At 43.6% G+C, this 20,859-nt stretch overlaps 1 protein-coding gene across 1 annotated transcript; it reads left to right on the forward strand.

Moving 5' to 3' along the window:
• Window positions 1-1,357: 1,357 nt before the first annotated feature.
• lrfn5b (leucine rich repeat and fibronectin type III domain containing 5b) lies at window positions 1,358-4,903 on the forward strand (the record flags this gene model as incomplete). The annotated part of the gene is made up of 3 exons (XM_079179994.1): window positions 1,358-2,248; window positions 2,984-3,158; window positions 4,566-4,903. 3 exons carry the CDS (start codon window positions 1,358-1,360, stop codon window positions 4,901-4,903), a joined length of 1,404 nt encoding a protein of 467 aa, XP_079036120.1.
• Between the last annotated feature and the right edge of the window lie 15,956 nt (window positions 4,904-20,859).

Below are 20,859 nucleotides of genomic sequence, written 5' to 3' on the forward strand. Positions count from 1 at the left end.
CAATGATATCATTCCTCCATTTACCTTTTTACCCAGCTAACAAATTGCAAATGTTGTCAGTGGACACCACCAGGCTTCCTTCACTCGCCTCCTCACATCAAAAGCATGGGGGGGGCATAGTAAGGATGTCTACCCACCCATGTTTTCATTACTCCATGATATTTTCCTCATACTCCGACTGTCAAGGTTATTACACTGTGAGTTGTATGTCATAGCTCCGGTGCGACAGAGGCTTTTAAGGCATGTACTCAGTTGGCATGCTCTTTGCTGAGGCAAGACTTTCACGCACTCTCTCTAAGACCCGACATCTACAATGGAGACATTACCAGCAGACCACAAAAAAGCTATAATCATAAATCAGCCATTCTCCCCTGTAGTTAAAGGTTAGCCTTTGGAGTTTTACTACAGTTGTGGGATTGGATCTCTTGTTCCCTGTGTTTGATTGGATTGGTGTACCTTTCTGTGTGCTGTAATGGGACACCCAGAGGGCTGAATATTGCATGTTCTACCAAAATGACACTGAATTTCAGTTCTAAGAATAATTGCAGCGAATGTCACTCTCGCTCCGGTACATTGTGTCGTGCACCCGCAGAGCTGCAATCTGATCTCTGCTGTCTTAGTTTTATAACATGCTATATCCCTGACAAGGTCTCAGGATTCATCAAATAGATCCCTCCTTATCCCCATCTCAGCTGTGTCATAAGTAAGAGTAGCAGCAGAGAGAAAATCAATAGCAAGGCATAGCACATCCTCGCTGAGGCACTGGGCCCAATCATCCCTTCCTATTGGAGATATGATCCTGGGAGATATCAGTCTAATTCTGATGAGGCCTTGGACTGCCAGTCTAGACTTTCATCCTTCTGTCCACAAACATAAAAAGGACTGGCATTATCATATCAAAAAGAGTGTGATCGGGGAAGCTGGGAGCTAAAAAGGAGAGCTGTCAGAAAAAATATTCAAGATGACTTATTAATGTTTCACTCTCAAGTCTGCAGGTGAATAATTTGTTTCATGTCTGATAGCACAGCATTTATTGTTTGTTCAGACGTCGACTCTCTCTCCTGCTTAGAATTTGGACTCTGTAAATCTCAGCTGTGAGCTGGCAATGATGGTGTTTCAAATCTAGCAGAAAAGCTTTAACCTTACACAGCAGTTCGGCAATTCCCCAAATTCCCTTTTTAAAGAGGGAGCTCTCCGTGCAAGTGTGATTGGCCAACCACAGAAATTACAGTTTGATAAAGATGATACAAATAACAATCACAGATTTCCTGAACTCCTTAATGAATAATGCAACCTTCTGTTTCTCTCTTTTTGATTTGATGTGTTTTTAGGTGTATTAACCTGACTGAGAAGCCAAATGGAGTATCTCCTGGTTTACCTGATAGTCCTCGGCGTGGCTGTGAAGGCTCACAAAGTTCAGGTCTGCCCCAAACGCTGCGTCTGCCAGATGCTTAACCCCAACCTGGCGACTCTGTGCGACAAAAAGGGGCTTCTCTTTGTGCCCCCGAACATCGACAGGCACACGGTGGAGATGCGTCTCGGGGATAACTTTGTAACCAACATCAAACGCAGAGACTTTGCCAACATGACCAAGCTGGTGGACCTGACCCTCTCTCGGAACACCATCGGCTCCATCGCGCCGCTCGCTTTCAAAGACCTGGAGAACCTACGAGCCCTTCACCTCGATAGCAACCGGCTGGCGCGCATCATCAACGACACCTTCAGCGGCATGTCCAAGCTGCACCACCTCATCCTCAACAACAACCAGCTCAACCACATCCAGATCGGGGCCTTCAATGATCTGACGGCGCTGGAAGAGCTGGATTTATCCTACAACAACTTGGAAAGTGCGCCATGGGTGGCCATTCAGAGGATGCCCAATCTCCACACTCTCAATATGGACCACAACATGCTCAGCTACATCCCAGAGGGCACCTTCTCTGGACTGCAGAAGCTCAAGAGGTTGGACGTGACTTCCAACAAGCTCCAGAAGCTTCCTCCCGACCCAATTTTCCAAAGAGCGGGGGTCCTGGCCACTTCTGGGATAATGGGGCCGATGTCGTTCGCGTTGAGCTTCGGAGGAAACCCGCTGAGGTGTAACTGTGAGCTGCTCTGGCTGCGGAGGTTGCGGAGGGAAGACGATCTGGAGACCTGTGCCTCACCGCAACACCTCGCCGGACGCTATTTCTGGACAGTTTCTGAGGAAGAGTTCCTGTGTGAGCCTCCTCTCATCACCAGGCACTCTCAGGTACAACCCCCAAATTGAGCTGTGCAGACACACCACTCCCTACTGTACACTCTCTGAGCCAGACATTGGTTTCTGCCTCAGTTAATCCGAGGTGGCGCTTTATGCTTTCTTTGACTGTCACACCAAATATTAGCTTTGCAAGCCAGGAGAGTCTTACAAGACTGGTGGGACTCATCTGGGCCGCTCAGCCAACAAAATATTGTAAAATGTATTGGACTTACTTAAAAAATGTAATCAAACTGTGGCCTGTGGAGAGTTTTTAGAGATGTTCTGTTACCATTTTAATAAAGCTATATGCAGGTTTATGATGGATCCGCGGTGAAGCTCTTATTACACAGGGAAAGCTTAGAGTGGTTTAGCCCTTGATTCATGCATACAAACAAAATTATCTGATCAAATCCTTGCCAAACAACTACAGCTATATCATCTCATTTACATTCTGCAGACTGCTTTTGCATAATTGCAGTTGGAAATTACATTTTGCTTGGACTCCATCACATTCACTGCAGTGTACCGTCAGATTGATTATCTTTCCTTCATAAGCATGCTAACTCAACATCTAGACAATGATCAAGTGTTGATAATATTTATAGGGAATTAAGCTTTTAAACACAATATCATCAATAAGGGCATTGATTAAAATATTGTAAACAAACTTACAGATAACTGTTTGTCAGTGTTTTTCAGTTTCTGCTGAAAACCTTCCACTAACTGCCTTTCCTCCCTCTACTTCAGGAGCTGCGAGCCTTGGAGGGTCAGAGTGTGACTCTGCGCTGTAAGGCCAGGGGCGACCCCGACCCCATTATCCACTGGATCGCCCCTGACGGACGCCTTATGTCCAACTCCTCCAGGGCCGCCGTCCACACAGACGGCACGTTGGACATCCTCATCAGCACCGTCAAGGACTCTGGTCTGTTTGCACCCCGGGAGCTGCGCTTGTGTTGTTGACTGAACAAAATTAGTTGTTTGCTCGTGTCCTCAGAAGGCTGTAGGACTGAAGTATTTGTCTACATCAGGCGATAAAGTTTAGAGTGTGGAAGAGTGCTGGCTTGCACACTGATTGAGGTCACAATGGAATAAAAAATGACTTTCTCACATTGTTGGATAAGTCATGTAGATCTACTTTAACAAAAGGAACTTTCTTGCACCTTAATGTTTTTGGAGTTGTTCCAATACCAATATCAGAAATGCCTCCGATTAAGCCCAAAATGGTGGATCGGGTATCGGCGAGGACAACAACAACACGCGTCACACGCTACCCGATCCTCGCATCCCGACCGATCTGTACTGCACATGTGCAACTCTCAACAGAGATGAGAAGGAAGCGACTCGTTAGCTACTTCAATCATCAGCTCCCGTATATATGATCACTGAGTCCAAAATCGATGATGGAAGCTAACGAGTGAGCTTCATCTTATCTCTGTGTATTTAACAATATTTACCCTGGAAAGTAAATACCAACAGCAATACCACGACATGTTTTAACACACTGGTATCGGACAGATACATGGTATCGGCCGATACAGAAGTTCAGGTATCGGGAAAAATGGTATCAGAAAACCTCTATGAGGTTAAGTCATCACACGTTTAAAACCTCTGACTTATTTGCTTTCTTGCTGAGAGTTAGATATCATGTCTGTCCATTAAATATGAAGCTACAGTGCAGCCAGCAGCCAGTTAGCTTAGCTTAGCGGACTGTAAACAGAGGGAAACAGCTGGCCCGACTCTGTCCAAACACAACAAAAGCCACCTTCCAGCATCTCTTAAACTCACTAATTAACGAACCATATCATGTTTGTTTAATCTGGGGGGGGGGGGGGGGGGGCACACTCAAAACTCCAGTAAAGCCACCATTCGTTGTTTTTACACTTATGTTGTTGTCTGGATTCAATTGAAAAGATATAACATTATTTATTAGTGAGCTTTAGAGGTGCTAGCAGGTTCCTTTTGCACTGAGCCAGGCTAGCTGTTTCCCCCAGTCTTTATGCTAAGCTAACTGACTGCTGTAGTCTTATATTTACAGATATGAAAATGGTATCATTCGATCACCTAACTCTCGGCAGGAAATCAAAAAAGTGCATTACCATGGAGCCTCTGAATTCCAATATCTTTCATGTTGTGCGCTCAAAATAAATAAAAAGAAAAATTCTTTCAGGATTGGGGGCTTCGTATAGTTCCCCAAATGGCAAACAATTTTATTTAATTACGATTACATATGTTTATATTGCAACTTGAATGCATGTGTGGCCCTTAATACTAATCCGTATATCACAATATATATCAGGAAGGACGATAATCGATTCAGTTTGTGTTCCAGGTTCCTTCACCTGCGTGGCCTCCAACCCGGCAGGTGAGGCGCAGCAGACGGTGGATCTGGTCATCGCTAAACTCCCTCATATCACCAACAACACGGTGGCAGAGCAGGAGCCCGACCCCGGGTCATCAGATATCGCCACAGTGACCAAGACGGGTGGAGACGGAGGAGGGTTGCCTCTGGGGAACGCGAAGACGAGCCAGGAGAAGAAAGTAGTGACTGCCGACGCCACGTCCACCTCGGCCCTGGTCAAGTTTAACTTCCAGAGGAGCATTCCTGGAATACGCATGTTTCAGATCCAGTATAACGGCAGCTATGATGATTCATTGGTTTACAGGTAAACAGCTATACCTGACCTGCTGGGTTACTACAAAGCTTCTCCTTTTCTTAAAATACTGGCCGAATAACGCTGGCGAACAAGCCTTAAATCTGAGTCTGAATTGATGCCAATAAACTTAAGCTGATTTGGAATCATATCATTAAAAATCCTTCACCCTTGCTTTACCTTTATAGTCTGCTTTGATTGCTTAAATCCCTCTAAATATTTAGTCATTGGGAACTGGGTTGTCTGTCGACATGATTATTTGTGGAGTCTATTAATCCCATAAGGAAGACGGACTAATGCACTGTATCTGACTCCTTATTCTTTGACTCATAATCCCCCTTCTCCCCAGAGTGTATCATTTACTATGTGCAAAACCTTGATAATGCTTAATCAACAAAATCAAAACCGAATGTCAGCACTAAGCCGCGGACTGATAGGAAGATGAAAGAGTCTGTTTTACAAAAAGCATCAGAGGCTTTCGCACATGCCCGTCTGTGAAACCGGTGTACACAGCATTCTTTCATCTCGGCCCTCTTTCTCTCCCTATTTAGTGCTAATCACTGTGATGTGACAGGATTCGCCGCACAGACTACTTCTTTTTCCAAAGAAACTCAAAGTCAACTACACATGTGGTGTTTGGCAGTGGCTACTGAATTCAGGAGGCGGCAATCCTGACAAAAAGAGAGGCATCCTGCATCCCCAGCGACTAAAAGCAATCTTTTATCAGTAAACATGGTGGAGAAAAATAAATCAAATGTCACGAAAGATTATGCCAAGTCGGATCTTAAATAGGCTCCTGAGAGATAAAGGATTGTCATGTCATTTCATCCCTTCAAAACAACAAGCTGGATAATCTGATTTGCTTCTGTCTCCTTTCATTTAACCCTCCCTAATCTATGTCAGAACTCACCAAAGGATTTTTTATTTTTTTTTCACAGAATGATACCCCCGACCAGTAAGAGCATCCTGGTAAACAACCTGGCGGCCGGTACGCAGTATGACCTGTGTGTGTTGGCCATCTACGATGACCAGGTGACCTCGCTGACCGCCACCAGGGTGATAGGCTGCATCCACTTCACCACAGAGCCGCAGTACCTGAGATGTCATTTCATGCAGTCCCAGTTTCTTGGCGGCACCATTGTGGTTATCATTGGAGGGATTATCGTGGCCTCAGTGCTCGCCTTTATCATCTTCCTCATTGTGCGCTACCGGGTGTGTAACCAAGGAGATGCAGATAAGGTCAGTTTTGGCATTGCTTTGTTCTTTTTCTGCTCATTATTTCTTTTGATATTGACTCAGTCTAATAGCGTTGCTTTCATGCTTCTCTCCGGTCATGTCAGGCCCTAGAGATGGGGGATATCCGGTCACTGAGCAGTGATGGGCAGCTACAGGGCTGCGGGATTCCAAAGTCCCTCTCCAAGCAGGTTCTGCGTCCAGAGAAAAATGAAAAGGAGTGCCTCAGAATCACCCTGCCGCCCCCGGAGCCGACCAAGCAGCGTCCGCCGGTCGTTGTAGCCACCACCAAACCCTGCGTCCCCGACTGCACTGTCTCTAACTCCGCCGCCAGTCACAGCTGGCACCCGGCCTCCCCGGGCGCTCCGAGGCCCAAGCGTTCCGGCGCTCCACCGAAATCCTCAGAGGCTCACCGGGCAGAAGCTCAGGTGGACGTCGAGCTCGATAACATGAACCGGAATAACTCGTCAGCAGAGGTTAAAATGGCCGCCGCCGTCGCTCTGGACGTTCCCGGCCAGCCCACCAAGTGGACTGCTGTTCCCAGGGGTCCGCGGCCCCAACAGGCCCCTCAACATTACATGACTGTGCCTGCAGGGGGAGTGAGAGTGAACCGCAGGCACTCCCTCAACGCAGACTCATATAGGGAGCGCTGCTACGTGGCCTACCCCAAACCCGGGGCTAGCCTGCGCTCCAAGCGCAGCCTGTCGATGAGCGGAGAACTGCCGCAGCTGGAGAACACAACAAACATTCGACTGGCCAGGGACAAGCTCTCCAAGTCTGAGTGGCTTCTGGAGAGCACTTTATGATTTGGAGTTTATGATCTGCGTTCTCTCGTTTTCTTGGGATTTGTGGCCCGTTGTGGAACACACAGGGATTTTATGCCTTGTTTGGAGCTTTTGTGCTCTCTATTGAGGGACCTGTAAGCTTCTCTCATATTTATATATATATATATATAAATATATATATATATATATATATATATATATAAATATATATATATAGGGCAGAGGCAGGCATACAGGGTTATGGGAAACGTTTCACATTTGTTTTCTACCTTATAACCAATCAAAGTCGTCTTTATTACGACTTTTGATCAAACTTTGACGGAAGGCACAACAATGTATAAAACAACGTCATGTACAAAAATGTTTAGCTGTGTGAGATGCTGTATATCTCAGTGCAACCTTAAGTGTTCATGTGGTATCGAATACAGTAACCTTGACATACTGTATTATAACAAAGAAAGAAACACAGCCTCTGTAGAATTCGAACGCAAATCCTTGTCTCCGGATCCACAGACAGACGGTGACATGTCTTAATTACCTTTGGAGAGATTACCAATTTGCTTTACATCCCAGAGGTGTTGGAACAGAATGTAGAAAGACAGCGCTCCATCTTCTCATGCCGACACCCCGCACACACAGCACAATGCAGTATTTTTGTGGCACAAGTCGACTCAGCCTAATACTGCCCTCCGGTTTGAATCGATACATTTTTATCACATAATTACATAAATACTCAACTCTGATAGGATTCCTGTCATGGCTGATTTGAGCGACAATTGAACCAACACCAACCGCGTGAAAAGGTGCTGGACGTAATCTGATATTACGCGTGGATGAGATCCAGAGGAATGTCCCATTTCCATATTTTTTACTCACTGACGTTATCATGTCGATGGCAACCATTGTAAATGAACTTGTCGATGTAAGAGAAACGATAATCACAAGTAGGGAAGGACGTCAGCTCTTGATTTTGCTGTTGTTTCTGTTTGATGTTTACCAGTATAAATAAACCAGTGATAAAAGGGACAAACTCAGACTTTTCTCATTTTCAGCTTGCCTTGTGAACACTTCCCACCATCAGAATTAGAAAGCAGACCCATTTCGTTTGTTTAAAAAACAAAACGATAGATGCATTCCTTTAGTTGAGAAAGCTCAAAAGTAGTACTGAATTTGGGGTTTCAGCAGTCTTGCAGCAGCATAATTCCCCTCTCTCTGCGAGCGGTGGACCTCTGACAGATTCCTGCCCTGAGCCCTTGTGTTTGTTCAAAGAGAGGAGGGAAGCAGAAGATGAAAAGAGGCCATGCTAGTCACCGGGGACGCCTCCCGCCAGAGCTTCCCCGCGCTCGTCTGACAGCGCCGTGCTCTCGGACGGCAGCCACTGCAGAAAAACCACTGCAGGAGAGGTTAAACACAACCCCCACAGTGGGAGCCCGTGCACAACTAATTCTACAGTTACAGTGAAATGTCTCCCTGACAGCAGCACCGACATGATATGCATTATCTGCTGGAATACGAGCTCTGATTCACTGTGTATTTTGGTGGTCGGATTGATTTTGATATCCATGCACTGGCATGCGTCTCAAAGGATACGGCACATTGGGTTGAAACATTGTACAGGGAGACCTGTTAAGGTGATCTGCACATACTGTATGAAAGACACACATTAATTGCTGTCGCTCGCACAGGCAGGATTCAAACACGTTTATTCAGTATTTCTTGCTTCATTATGGGCGATTAAAATGCTGAGGAGCTTGGCCTGAACCTTGGCTCGGTCTTTGGCGAGAGCCAGAGGTGTGTGTTAATAATAGATGCATTTCTGGGGAAAGAGAGAGAGAGAGAGAGAGAGAGAAAGAGAGGGGAGGAGGGGGGTGAAGCAGAAAGGAGTAGATGGAAGGTTTTGTGAAACAAATACGGCGACGAGGGTGGGAGGCGAAGAGGTGAGGGTGAGGATGAAGAAATAGAGAGGGAGAGAGAGGTGCAGAGAAGAAAGCGAGACAGCTCAGAGATGGAGAAAGAGAGACGAGAGGAAGGGCGCACAGGGAGTGAGAGGGAATATAGAGCGAAACAGAACGAGGAGTGCAGGAGACGGAGAAAAGAGCATCCTTTGTAAGCCAGCCGTGCAGCCTCTGGCTCCTCGGTATTCAGTGCACCTTCACAAAGGGGGTGAGAGGAGAAGGGGGGGAGGCAGCGACGGCGGGGTGACTGTGGGTGATAGACCTCGGCTGGAGGTCTGGCAACGAGCAGAGCGGAGTGAGCCCTGTGGCCAGATCCGAACCACGCACTCCCCCTTCACGACGCTGCACGAGCCTGACCCGCTTTCCAAACCCCTATAATGTGTTTCCTGGCCTTTTGTCTGGTCGTCCTCCTCCACTCGTCACCATCTGACCCCCCTCCTCTCCTGTCTACTGTCTTGCATCATGCTGACTCACGCCTCTGCTCCTGAGAAACAACCCCCACACTGGCCCACTTGAGAGCTGAACCTGCCAATCTCTCCGCGAGGCTGACCTGCCTTCTGCAAACAGACTGGCCGATCCCTCATCAGCCTGTGCTGATTCGATATGCTGCTCAAATGCCACCGGGGTCAGAGTGACCGTCAGAAGCATTCTGATTAACTCCCCCCCCCACCCAACCTCCTCTCATCTCAATGGTAGCCTCACTGTTCCGCTGATTAAATCCATTTTATGCTGTCACTGCTAATGGGCTTTTCATTTGTGTGAGTTTCACTTGGCTCTGACAGGACGAGTCCCTTTACGGGGGCACTTAAACCAACACGGCTTCCGATGGCACTATTGCCTGCTTTTAATGACAATCATGACGTGGGGAAAATCACATCGGGGAAGTGATGTGTTCAATTTGTGGTCAATTGTCTTATTTAAAGAGATTGTTGGGCCTATTTCCACAAACCGAAGAGCCTATTAAAATCACAGTTAAGAGAGGGGTAATGCGAAGGCTAAATCTAAGACTGAGGTCCTTCAACAAGTGTGTTAGCACCTTTTGCTCTCCATGCGGCAGCTCGGTGTTTCATTATCTCCGCGCAGCAGGCGGTCTTAGTCAGAGAGACGCATGAGACATTGTTCCCCTGGCGAGCATTATCCCTGGGAGTACATGTAGAGAGAGCCTGGGGCAAGATAACCCAAAAGACCACTGATATCCCTCTCAGGGGGGGGCACGCAGAGGGGGAGGTGGCACAGTGTAAAATATGCACATGCAATTCCAAAGAGTATGCATTATTGAGAAGAGTAAATGGGTCTAGGATGAACATCATGGCTCATTAATAGTGAATGTGATTACTGTTTCTGGGAAAACAGCAGTCTGGGCAAAGGGGGAGATAATTGAAATGGTCAAACCTAAACTAAAGACTTACTTGTTTACTCAGCAACAACTGTTTCTGTCTAGTCAAAAAGTCGTGATTAAAGCCGACAACTAACTCTGCCCAGTGTCCCGTTATGATGTTAAAGGAGTCTACCCGAAAAACTACTTCACTCCCCTCCTGACCGGTGTTTACCTGGCCCTGACTCTGCAGATTTCAGGGGTTTAGCGAAGAGCTGGAGTCATTCATTTTTTATGATCTCAGCCTTTGAGTCAACTGTGCTTCAATTACCAACAGGATTTTGACAAAGCCGAGACAGAAAACGAGCGAGTTTTTTTTTTTTCTTTCTCGAAATCCCATCAGAGAGAGTCGGCTGAGTGAAGGTCACACAACAGGGGGTGCTGACTGAGTGACTTCCACTGATTGACACTCACTAAGTGACACCAGACACCAGATTTGGTTTGACGTGGAACCCAGATTATCGTTGGCCCCCCCACCCGGCCCCCCTGAGGGGTTCCCATGCTGAAAGGAACAGATGCTTCCTTCCCTTCCTCTCCTCTCCATGCCGCCTCCCCTCCTTCAGTTACATATGCTCCAGGGTGATGGACGACAAAGAGGCTGGCTGCAGTTTACACCAGACACACCAGGCACCATTAGGAACCATTTTCTGCCCATTTGCTCGATAGCTGCTATCGCTTATAGAAGTGATTTGCTCTGTCTGTACACCGAACGTCCACCCAATGATGGATCTCCCATTGATTTGCCAGCGTCTGAGATCTCTAAGAGAACCAAGCAAACGTGCCAGTCAGCTCCCAACTATCTATCAGCTGCTGGTGAAGCGGGGGACAGTTTAAGCCTCTTTAAGGCTCGCATTCACACTGACTTACTAAAAGTGCTTATGCTAATCTTGTTATCTCTTCAGGCTTCTGGTAATGGAGGACATGAGGCTGTTGGGAGGTCGTGGGCCACGTTATTTTGCTCGCCCATCGCAGAAGTGCTCCCAAACTATTGCATGATACTGCAATGCACGTCTGCACTTCACTTGCCCACTGCTGAATCATTTCTACAGAGAGAAAGAGAGAGAGAGAGAGAGAGAGAGAGAGAGAGAGAGAGAGAGAGAGCAGAACCTCAACAACCTCAACCTAGAGGGCTCAACAGGAAACACCAAAATAAAACAGGATGTAACAAAGATTTTACACATGCATACAGGTATACACAAAAATGCAAACATGCTCATAAATTATACAAGCACATGGTCTGCAAACACACACATATATGCATGTACATGCACACATGCAGCTGCTATCAGAGCCTGTTTAGTCTGCAGGAGTGTGTCACCAACCAGCAGGCCGAGAGGAAGCGATGTAAGACTGATTCTGACATCATCATATTTTTATAATCTCCCTCACACTTCAATAGGTGTCACATTACTCAGTTCAGTTCTTCAGAAACAAATCAGATAATGATAATAAACGTTGTGGTCGAAAGCAATTCATGCCGCGTGACACGGAAAACAACTAAATATTTCTCGTCCCTGTACAGGAAATCAATAGTTTGCATTTCGTAACTATTTCACAAACTGCCGTGTGACTGTGCTGCCGCTGCTCTTGTCTGTCTCTTCCTCATTGCTGTATTTTTGCAACAAATTGTCAATCGATCTACGACATCTCACCAAAAAGCTTCCACACTTTTGAAATGATCTTTGATCAAACATTGTATATGAATGGATAATAGTAATTAATAACAATTAAGCTCAGATAATCACAGGCCCGTAGCTTTAGCCAGCATACTGTCAAAAGTCAGAGGGAGAATTCTCCTGGTTAGATTAAATGACTTTATTAGTTCCACAGATAATCAGTTTGGTTATAAAGCTAAAGACGGCACTGACCTGTGCCTTAAAGGAATTACTGAACAAACATAGAGGACACAACTTATCATATTTTATGTGATTTATTGATGCTTCCAAAGTCTTTGATTGTGTTAAGGCTGAAAATACATTCAAATACTTAAAGCTAAATGACGGTGGATTAAAATGTACACAGAGACATGAAACTGAGCTCAAGCTGCTGCAGCTTCAAAAACAAACAGTAAACCTTAAAATCAGCTGTGAAATGTTCAGCTGGGAGACAGTTTAAGGAAGTTAACAAAAGTTAAATGTTGTTTCAACGGACAACGGACTAAAATAAAATGATAAAAGCTGTTTCACACCAAGCACGAATTTTCATCAGAAAAATATTCACAGAAATGTACAAAAACAGATTTTTGGGGTTCTTATGAATGCTTCATCACCACTGTGGAACATATTCTGACGGACCTCGATTTCTGAAGATTTCCACCTGTTGAAATATGTTTGACCAATGAAAACCTTTGTTCCAAGAGATGCCATACCACCAGCTCCATGTAGGGAATGTTTTATCAATTTGGTTTCTCATCACCCAATATTGTACCAGAAACAGCGACGACCTCAACAGCCCAATAATGGTCATGTATTGTGTAGTTATTGTTAACGTTTGTTGTGACAATTTTCTTCTTCTTATTTCCAATCTATAACCACTCATGTAGATCATGACGAGTAGATCAGTGGAGTCTGATGGAGGCAGACGTGTTGGTCAAACTCCATCAGGAGGTCTGATGTTCTCATAGGTCACTGTATCATCTTCTCCATCATAAATCACCTGTGAGGAACAACACAACACAATCAAACCCACACTTTCCAATCCCACTTCTGTGCTCTGTAGGCGTCCACTGCTCCACACTTATCACAAGGAAAGAAGAAATAAAGTAAAAACACACTGTTCATTGAATTATACTTTGGTTTTAGCTCCCAAAAACCTCCCACACCCCCCACATTGTCTTTCCACATTACTGTTGATGTTTTGAAAGTGAACACAGTTCACAGTTGAGTCAGCAGAGCCTGAACGCACCATCAGCTTCTGTCTGATTCTAATGCTGGACAGTTTGCATTGGAACTAGATTTCATTCTGTACGTTATCCAGAGTAACATGGATGTTAGTTCTTGAAATAAAACCAAACTGTCTGCATTGTATAAATGTTCTCTATTTAATATTCAGAGCATTAATATAGCAGCTAACAACTATTATCTCTGTAAAGATTTAGAGGAGTGATGTCGACCTGAGCAGAGGATGAAGTCACTCTCCCTCTGTGTGTGTTGTAATCTGAGGGGACCTCATGTAAACACTGAAAGCTTTGTCAGCAATTTTGGCTCTGTTAGCATTTTTAGGGCTGTTAGCATGTTAGCTACTAGCCGCTGGCTCAGCTGTCTCCCTCATTGAGAGCCATGTGGAGGCAATAGAAATGCTCTCTAGACAGTAAAGAACCTTTAAAGCCATTAGTGTTTCAGTGAGAAAATACTGTATAAAAGACTGTAATGAAAACAAAACATTTCATTATTAGGTTGCAGAAAAACTCACAGTGATTTGATCCATCTGTGTTTTCTTCTCTGAAGAGACAAAAGAAAGAGTCGACTTTAGTTTCAACAGTAAAAATCCTCTTTTATGATATTTAATATGTGGATGTTCTTCACCTTTAATTCTTGCCCACATGTTGACGGCCACAACTATTATTATGAGTGCTGCTAATCCAACAGACACAAAGATGAACCTCCACCAGCCTGGAACCAGAATAACATAAAACAAATATTTCGTTACAGCTTTTAGACTTCAAGAGAGAAGAGTGAGAGAGATTTTACAGATTATTAAATTAAAGAGTTTAAATTTAAATTCTTAAATGTTCCTTTACATCAGTATGAAAATGCAAAGTTGTATTTATTCCTGATAAACTGATTTAATTTATCAACATTAGAGAAAAGGCAGTTTAAACCCGATCTGATTAAACCCGTCTGTGACTTTAATTACAGAGAAAAACTTGCTCTCCAGCACTATTTATGCTTTCACTGACATCTGAAAAATAAATCAATTCATTATTTATCGATCACTTTCTATTTTGAGCAGAAAAAATAAAAACCTAATTTGTAACAAATATATCACGGAAATAAAATAGTTAAATGTGAGGAGAGAAAAAGACAGGAAGAGAGATTCCAGATAAAGACACATCAAATGTTGAGTCACTACTTTGTAGTTTTGGTGAAGCATCACTGATTGCAGAAGTTTTCATGGTGTTAGATGCTTTAGTGCCGTCTTCAGTTGTTGTTGACTCAGTTGTTGCTGTTATTGTGTCTTCACCTGAACAGATTAACACAAAATTACACACCATGAAGAAAAGCATAGGTCAGCTTCTTTAAAATGTTCTAACCTGTTTTCTCACCTGAGGGAGAATTTCTGAAAGAAAACTGCTGCACCTGGTTGAGTTCGGTCACTTCACACTTAAATGAATTAAACCTCGATGTGTAAACGGAATGAGAAGTCAGAAACTTCAGAGAGACGAAGCAGCGAGACTGTGAAGTCTTAAAGTCTTTGTTGTCTTCATCAACATCTTGACCATGAAGCAGCCACTTCACTGTTGGTCGACATAGTTCATATGTCGTGTGAGAGCAGCTTAACGTCACCTCATCATTGTCCTCGTGTTCAGTCACTGGAGAAGATGGAGACATTGTGAGAGGAAGAAGAGTAACTTCATCACTATAATCATGATTGTTTCAGTTTATTGTTCTGACAAGACAGTTTGAAAACTTTATGATGTAAATATACTCACAGGTAAAAACAGACAGAAAAACCAGAGCACGTTGTTTTCCTGAACTGAAGGCATAACGACCAGCATCTTCATCTTTGACATTCTTTATAACCAGAGAACAGTTCTCTGAAACACTCAGTCTGTCTGATTTAGCTTTGACTTCTTCACCAATCGTCCCATTTATAACCAGCTTCGCTTCTGTTGATTCTGGTGAATCTCTGAAGAACCACGCAGTAGAGTTACAGTTCTCATGATCATCTATCACACTGTCACAAGGCAAAGTGACTTCATCTCCATCTCTGACAACGGCGTAGAAGACATGGTGTCCGAACAATCCCATTAAGACTGCTGCTGAGAATATGAGAGAAATAAAAAGAATAAAGAGAAATAAAAACATGACTTTTAATGTGAGTGTGAAGATCATTTTAGATTCAACAACAGTTTACAAATGTGCCTCATCGTTGGTTTTCAAGAGTTCATTAAACTCACTATTCACCTCGATGGAAGACAAACACACTACTTGTCTGTCTTCTTTAAATGAAGGTTAGGTAATAAAATAACATTAATGATGTTAATAAATAAGCTTTTTAATGTTTCTGTAGTCATATACACATTATATGTCTTCTTACCTGTAAACTGAGGCACCAGAATCAGAAATAAAGAGATTTGAATCCATCTGAATTCAGCCATCGTTCCTCTCCGTCTCTTGTCTCTCTGCTTCTTCTACTCGTCTCTGAACTTGTTCCATCTTAAAGACAAACGTTGAATCTACATCCTATAATTAGTAAAGTGTCACTTGCTCCTCCCGCTGTTCTCTCATACGTCACTTTTTGATTTTTCTACGCACTTATGGCCGACATGAGCAGGTGTGAAGTTCACACTGACATCAAGTATCTGGAATTAACATTAGCATTTCCTGAATAAGTCCTGTGTGATAGTCCAATATTATTCAGGTTTCAGTAGCATTCTTTGGACATACAGCGCATTCAGAATATGCATCTTCATCCCAGTTTACGCGGTTTCTTGCCTGTTTACGGCCGGCTCTGTGAGTTGTACACCGAGCTCGCCGATTGGTTTGCAGAGATGCACGCTGAAAAGAAAAGCCCACATTTATGTTGGGAAGATGAAACACACCTGCTTTTAAACACTATGAAAGACTTGGATATCAACATGTTTTTGAATATGCACAAATCTCGCAACGACAACCTTTTTAAGACGGAATGAAAAGGGGAGGTTGTGTTTGCATGGTCCAACAAGTCCACCACCGGTTATGTCAATCGAGGTATGCACATCTGCATGTAAACTACGTTATTAGTGGAATATTCATTCCACATTCCACACATATATGCATCCACATGCACACATGCAGCTACTGTCAGAGCCTGTTTAGTCTGCAGGAGTGAAGTGTCACCAGGCCGAGCAGGCCGAGAGGAAGCGATGCAGGATGTGATGTATTTTTATAATCTCCCTTACACTGCAATAGGTGTCACATTACTCACTTCAGTTCTTCAGAAACAAATCAGATAATGACTTCAGTTGCAAGCTAAAGCTAATTTGTGTGATGATGAATAGTCGGTGTTTTTTCTGAGGAAAATGGAACATGGCAGCACGGAACATTATGACCAGTGGAGTCTGATGGAGGCAGACGTGTTCATCGTAGTGTTCGTACTGGGAAGCTGGTTTACCTTAAAAACAAAAATGATCCGCTGATTTACAAACATCTCTTCCCCCAATGTGACTCTATGGGAAAAGGGCTCATTCGGGGCCTTTGTCATCACGTGACCGACCCAGAACATGCACAAGTATCGCAACGACAACCTTTTTAAGAAGGCGGTTGATGATGGCTCTCCCATCACAGAAGTGCTCCCAAACTATTGCATGATACTGCAATGCACGTCTGCACTTCACTTGCCTACTGCTGAATAATTTCTACACAGAGGGAGAGAGAGAGAGAGAGAGAGAGAGAGAGAGAGAGAGAGAGAAATCTGCATGGCTTCAGGGATTTTATAACCAGCTCACACCAGGATCATGAATCGACTGTGTTTTTGTGTGCTAATCTTATTTATTGCTCACAGTGATCTCATCAAAGTGTGCTTGTTGAGTTGAGATATCAAACCACGGAGTCACATTTAACTTGAATTTCACACTAATTGGGCACACAAAGTGCACACGCCAGCACACACGGTGATATGGACAGAGACTAACACGGCTATACTGTTTGATCAGTTGTCACCCGCTGCAGCTGAAGGGGACACAGTCACTGCGGGTAAAATTGATAATGTCAGGTAGCTCTTCATAAACAGAGCTTTAAAGGTCTCTTGATCTGACTGTGACCACCGTTTGCAGTGCTCAACCTGCAGGCCGATCACATCTCTGGCGCGGCCGTACAGTCAGTGATTTGAAATGTAGATGCAACGGCTACGCTCTTTTGAAGAGAGTTCACCTTTAGCGACCGTGTGCAGCGAAGCGGGGACGTGACGAGGATCCTGAAATGAGGCATTGATCAAATAAAGGTCGATTTGTGATTGACGTCTGGTGGCTGATGGGGGAGAGAGAGAGAAAGACAGGTGGAGACTACAGTGACAGGACAGGACAGTACAACCCCTCACACAATCTGGATCAAACAGTACACCAGTTGTTTGGGCATGTACTAGTACAAGTTATTTAGCACTGAATAGAATACAAAGTGAGTGATCACAACCTGGCCATTGAGACTGGTGGACGCAGACAAACCTGGCAATGCAGAAGAGAGACTGACACTAACTGTGCGTTTAGTATGTCACAGTATGTAGTATGTCAAATGCAAAATGACAAAAATACAAGGATGTCCGACTGCATCCGGTCGCATTTGGCTGCATGCAAGCTAGCATGCTATTCTGGCTATTCTGACGCACAATCCTGACCAGATCTTACTGCGCATGTGTTAAACCCCAATGATATAATGCATCTCCTCTTTTAACTCTACTTGAAGCCAATGCGGAATTGCCTTAAATTTGCATTCTTTCTAATGGCCACCAGGGGGCGACTCCTCTATTTGACCTGCTATGTATTGGGATATACCAAATCTTTTTTTATGGTGTACTAAATAGTATGGTATAGTATGTTGTAGAGGTAGGGACTGAGCAGCACTCAATGCTTCACTGCCGCCCGTATAAACACAGGAGAAGCTCTCAGACTTCAAAGCTCTCTCGTTATTCCAATGTACGATATTTTAGGGCTGCAGCTGATAATTATTTTCATTGGTGATTAACCTGCTGATAACGGTGGAGGAAGTACTCAGAGAAATACAACAATGTAAAAGTATTACAAGTAAAAGCCTTGCATTTAAAATGATGCTAATGCAGAGCAATGTACTTATGTGTGAAATGCAGTAGTACTTGTTCTGCAGTAAAATGGCCCCTTTGACAGTAAAATTATTATACATAACATAATTAGATTATTAATACTGATGCATGAATAAGCAGCATTGTATTTGTGTAGCTTGTCGAGTTGGAGCTAATTATAACTGCTTCATATACAGTCAGGTAGTAATTGGCTAGTAGTTTAGATCACGAGGTAAATCTGAGGCGTTAGGGAGGAGGCAGGATTGATGAAAACAGACCTGGTACTCAAATGTGTATTAATTCTTCAGACTTCTTCTGTATACTTTGCTATTTCTGTTAAATACTGTGAATTGTCGGTTATTCAAATGAAGAAACCACAACGAAACACTGCTTATTGTCACTGCTGATTTCATCTTTAACAATACAGTGTATTTAATAAATCCATCATATAACTTTTTCATATAAAATCTCAGATGATTCAGTAAAAGTACAACATTCCTCCCCCGAAATTAAGTTGAATAGAAGTACAAAGTAGCATAAAATAGGAAGTAAAGCACAAGTAGCTCAAAATAGTAGTATTGCGTAAATACGCTATTTTAGCTCATTTCTACCAAAACCCAAATCAATGAATCATTTAGTCTATTTGTCAGAGAACACTGAAAAAAGGACCATCAAAATGTTAAAGATATTTATATATTATATTTCTTATATAAAAGCAGCAAATCCTCACATTTGAGTGTGCACTTCTTTTACTTTTTATGCATGATAAATGACCTTAGCAATGAATCCATTAATGATTAAATGGTGATTATTGTGTATATTTTATATCATTTTGAAATGAGCGAAACATTTGCAGTATTTGTTACATTCTGAACCATCATACTGAGATTGTAAACCTTGCACAACGTACTTTGGCAACAGCGTAGTTAACGACAGCCGTCCCAACGAAGCAAATATGACAGAGAGGGGATGAGAGAGGAGACAGGTGTAGATAGATAGACTGAAAGTGAGGCGGAGGAAAGAAGGAACGGCAGTCTATATATAGGTAGAGACAGAGATAGAGAGAAAGAGAGAGAGAAAGAGATAGAGAGAGAGAGCTGATAAGGAGAACAGAGGTGAAAAGAGGCTGAGATGCAGAGAGATAAATTACAGCCTATGCTGTTCTCTGCTGTGACACTTCGACAAATAAAGACAAAAATAAAAACCCAACAGTCTTGACATTTAAAGCGTTCAAAGTCGGCCTGCAGATGCGTAACGGGTGTTGAACACGGGCTGAGAATCTGCTGTAGTGATGCCGACAGGGTGGAGCGTTGTGCTCTACGTCCTGGTATTCAGGGGGTATCTCAGCCTCTCTCTCCCTCAGCCTCTCTCTCTCTCTCTCTCTCTCTCTCTCTCCCTCTCACATACTCTCACTCTCTCCTCTGTTACCTTGGCAACATATTTTCTGCTTGGAAATAGCATCTCTCTGCTGTGCCCACTGCAAAAAAAAAGAAAAAAAAGAAAGGCACTTCAAGAGCTTTAAACGGGTCTAGAACAGATTTAAGTTACAGACCTGCAGATTGGATGGAATTGAGTTATATTGTTCTGCATGCCTTGGCATCAAATTGGCCGTGTGACGGAGAAATGGAGGAGTTAAACATCACAGCCACTGATGGGCTTTCACTATATGCAACCACGGATGTAGAGGAAGGTGTATCTACAAAGGAGTCCTTTTTGTACAATTTCGTATTCGCAGAATAGAGTTTACTCTGATAGTTTATGCAGTTTAATGTATACACAGGTGGTTGTTTGCCTCAAGATATATATATACATCTAATATGAAATCCAGCTCTTGACAAGAAGAGCACAAGAGAGAGAAAGATCCTCGGCAGAGGTGTTATTAAGAAATGTAGAATAAATAATAAAGCACACAGGGCTGAGGGTTGATCTGTGTGGATTTCCTGATTTAGTCTCCACTCACAGATGAAGGGGTTTAGTGCGGCGGTAAGAACTGTGGGTATATCTCGCTGCCGAGGCCGCCTGCTATGCTTCGGAGTGATACCAAAAAAAACAACCTTTGTTTGCTTGCTGCCAGTGCAACACAGAGAGCGACAGGAACAAACTAATGAAAGAAAACCCGGGCGTTGAGATTGTAGGTGCAATCACACTTTCGGCTGCAAATAAGCTTAGATCTAACCGGAGCAGAGAGAGAGAGAGAGAGAGAGAGAGAGAGAGAGAGAGAGAGAGAGAGAGAGAGAGAGAGAAAGAGAAAGGGAATCACATCCAGGTATTAAAAACAGGAAGACGAAAATAAAAAGTGGCTTGACTCCTGGGAGAGAGGAGCCATAATGAAATAAGCATCTGAAAGAGAGCAGGTGTTGGAGGCTTGACAGACTTCAGCTGCATAACAAGTAGCGCATTTACTCTCCCATGCCTTTGTCAATCAAAACAACCAATCTCATGGATAAATGCTCTCTTTACTTATAACGTGACTCTCTCTCAATCACCAGGGTTGCTCTCAGGTAGAGGAAACGTGTGCCTGGTTCTGAATTTCAAGCAGCACATCTTTAAAAAAAAAAAGAAAATGAATTAAAAAAAAACGCCAATAAGACATCAAGAATGCACTGGAGCTCAATCAAGTCATTTCCTCATGAAAAACACAAAGCAACACAGCTCCCTTTTGTTTCTCCTG

This window comes from Pholis gunnellus, assembly GCF_910591455.1.
Source record: "Pholis gunnellus genome assembly, chromosome: 19".
Classification (NCBI taxonomy): domain Eukaryota; kingdom Metazoa; phylum Chordata; class Actinopteri; order Perciformes; family Pholidae; genus Pholis; species Pholis gunnellus.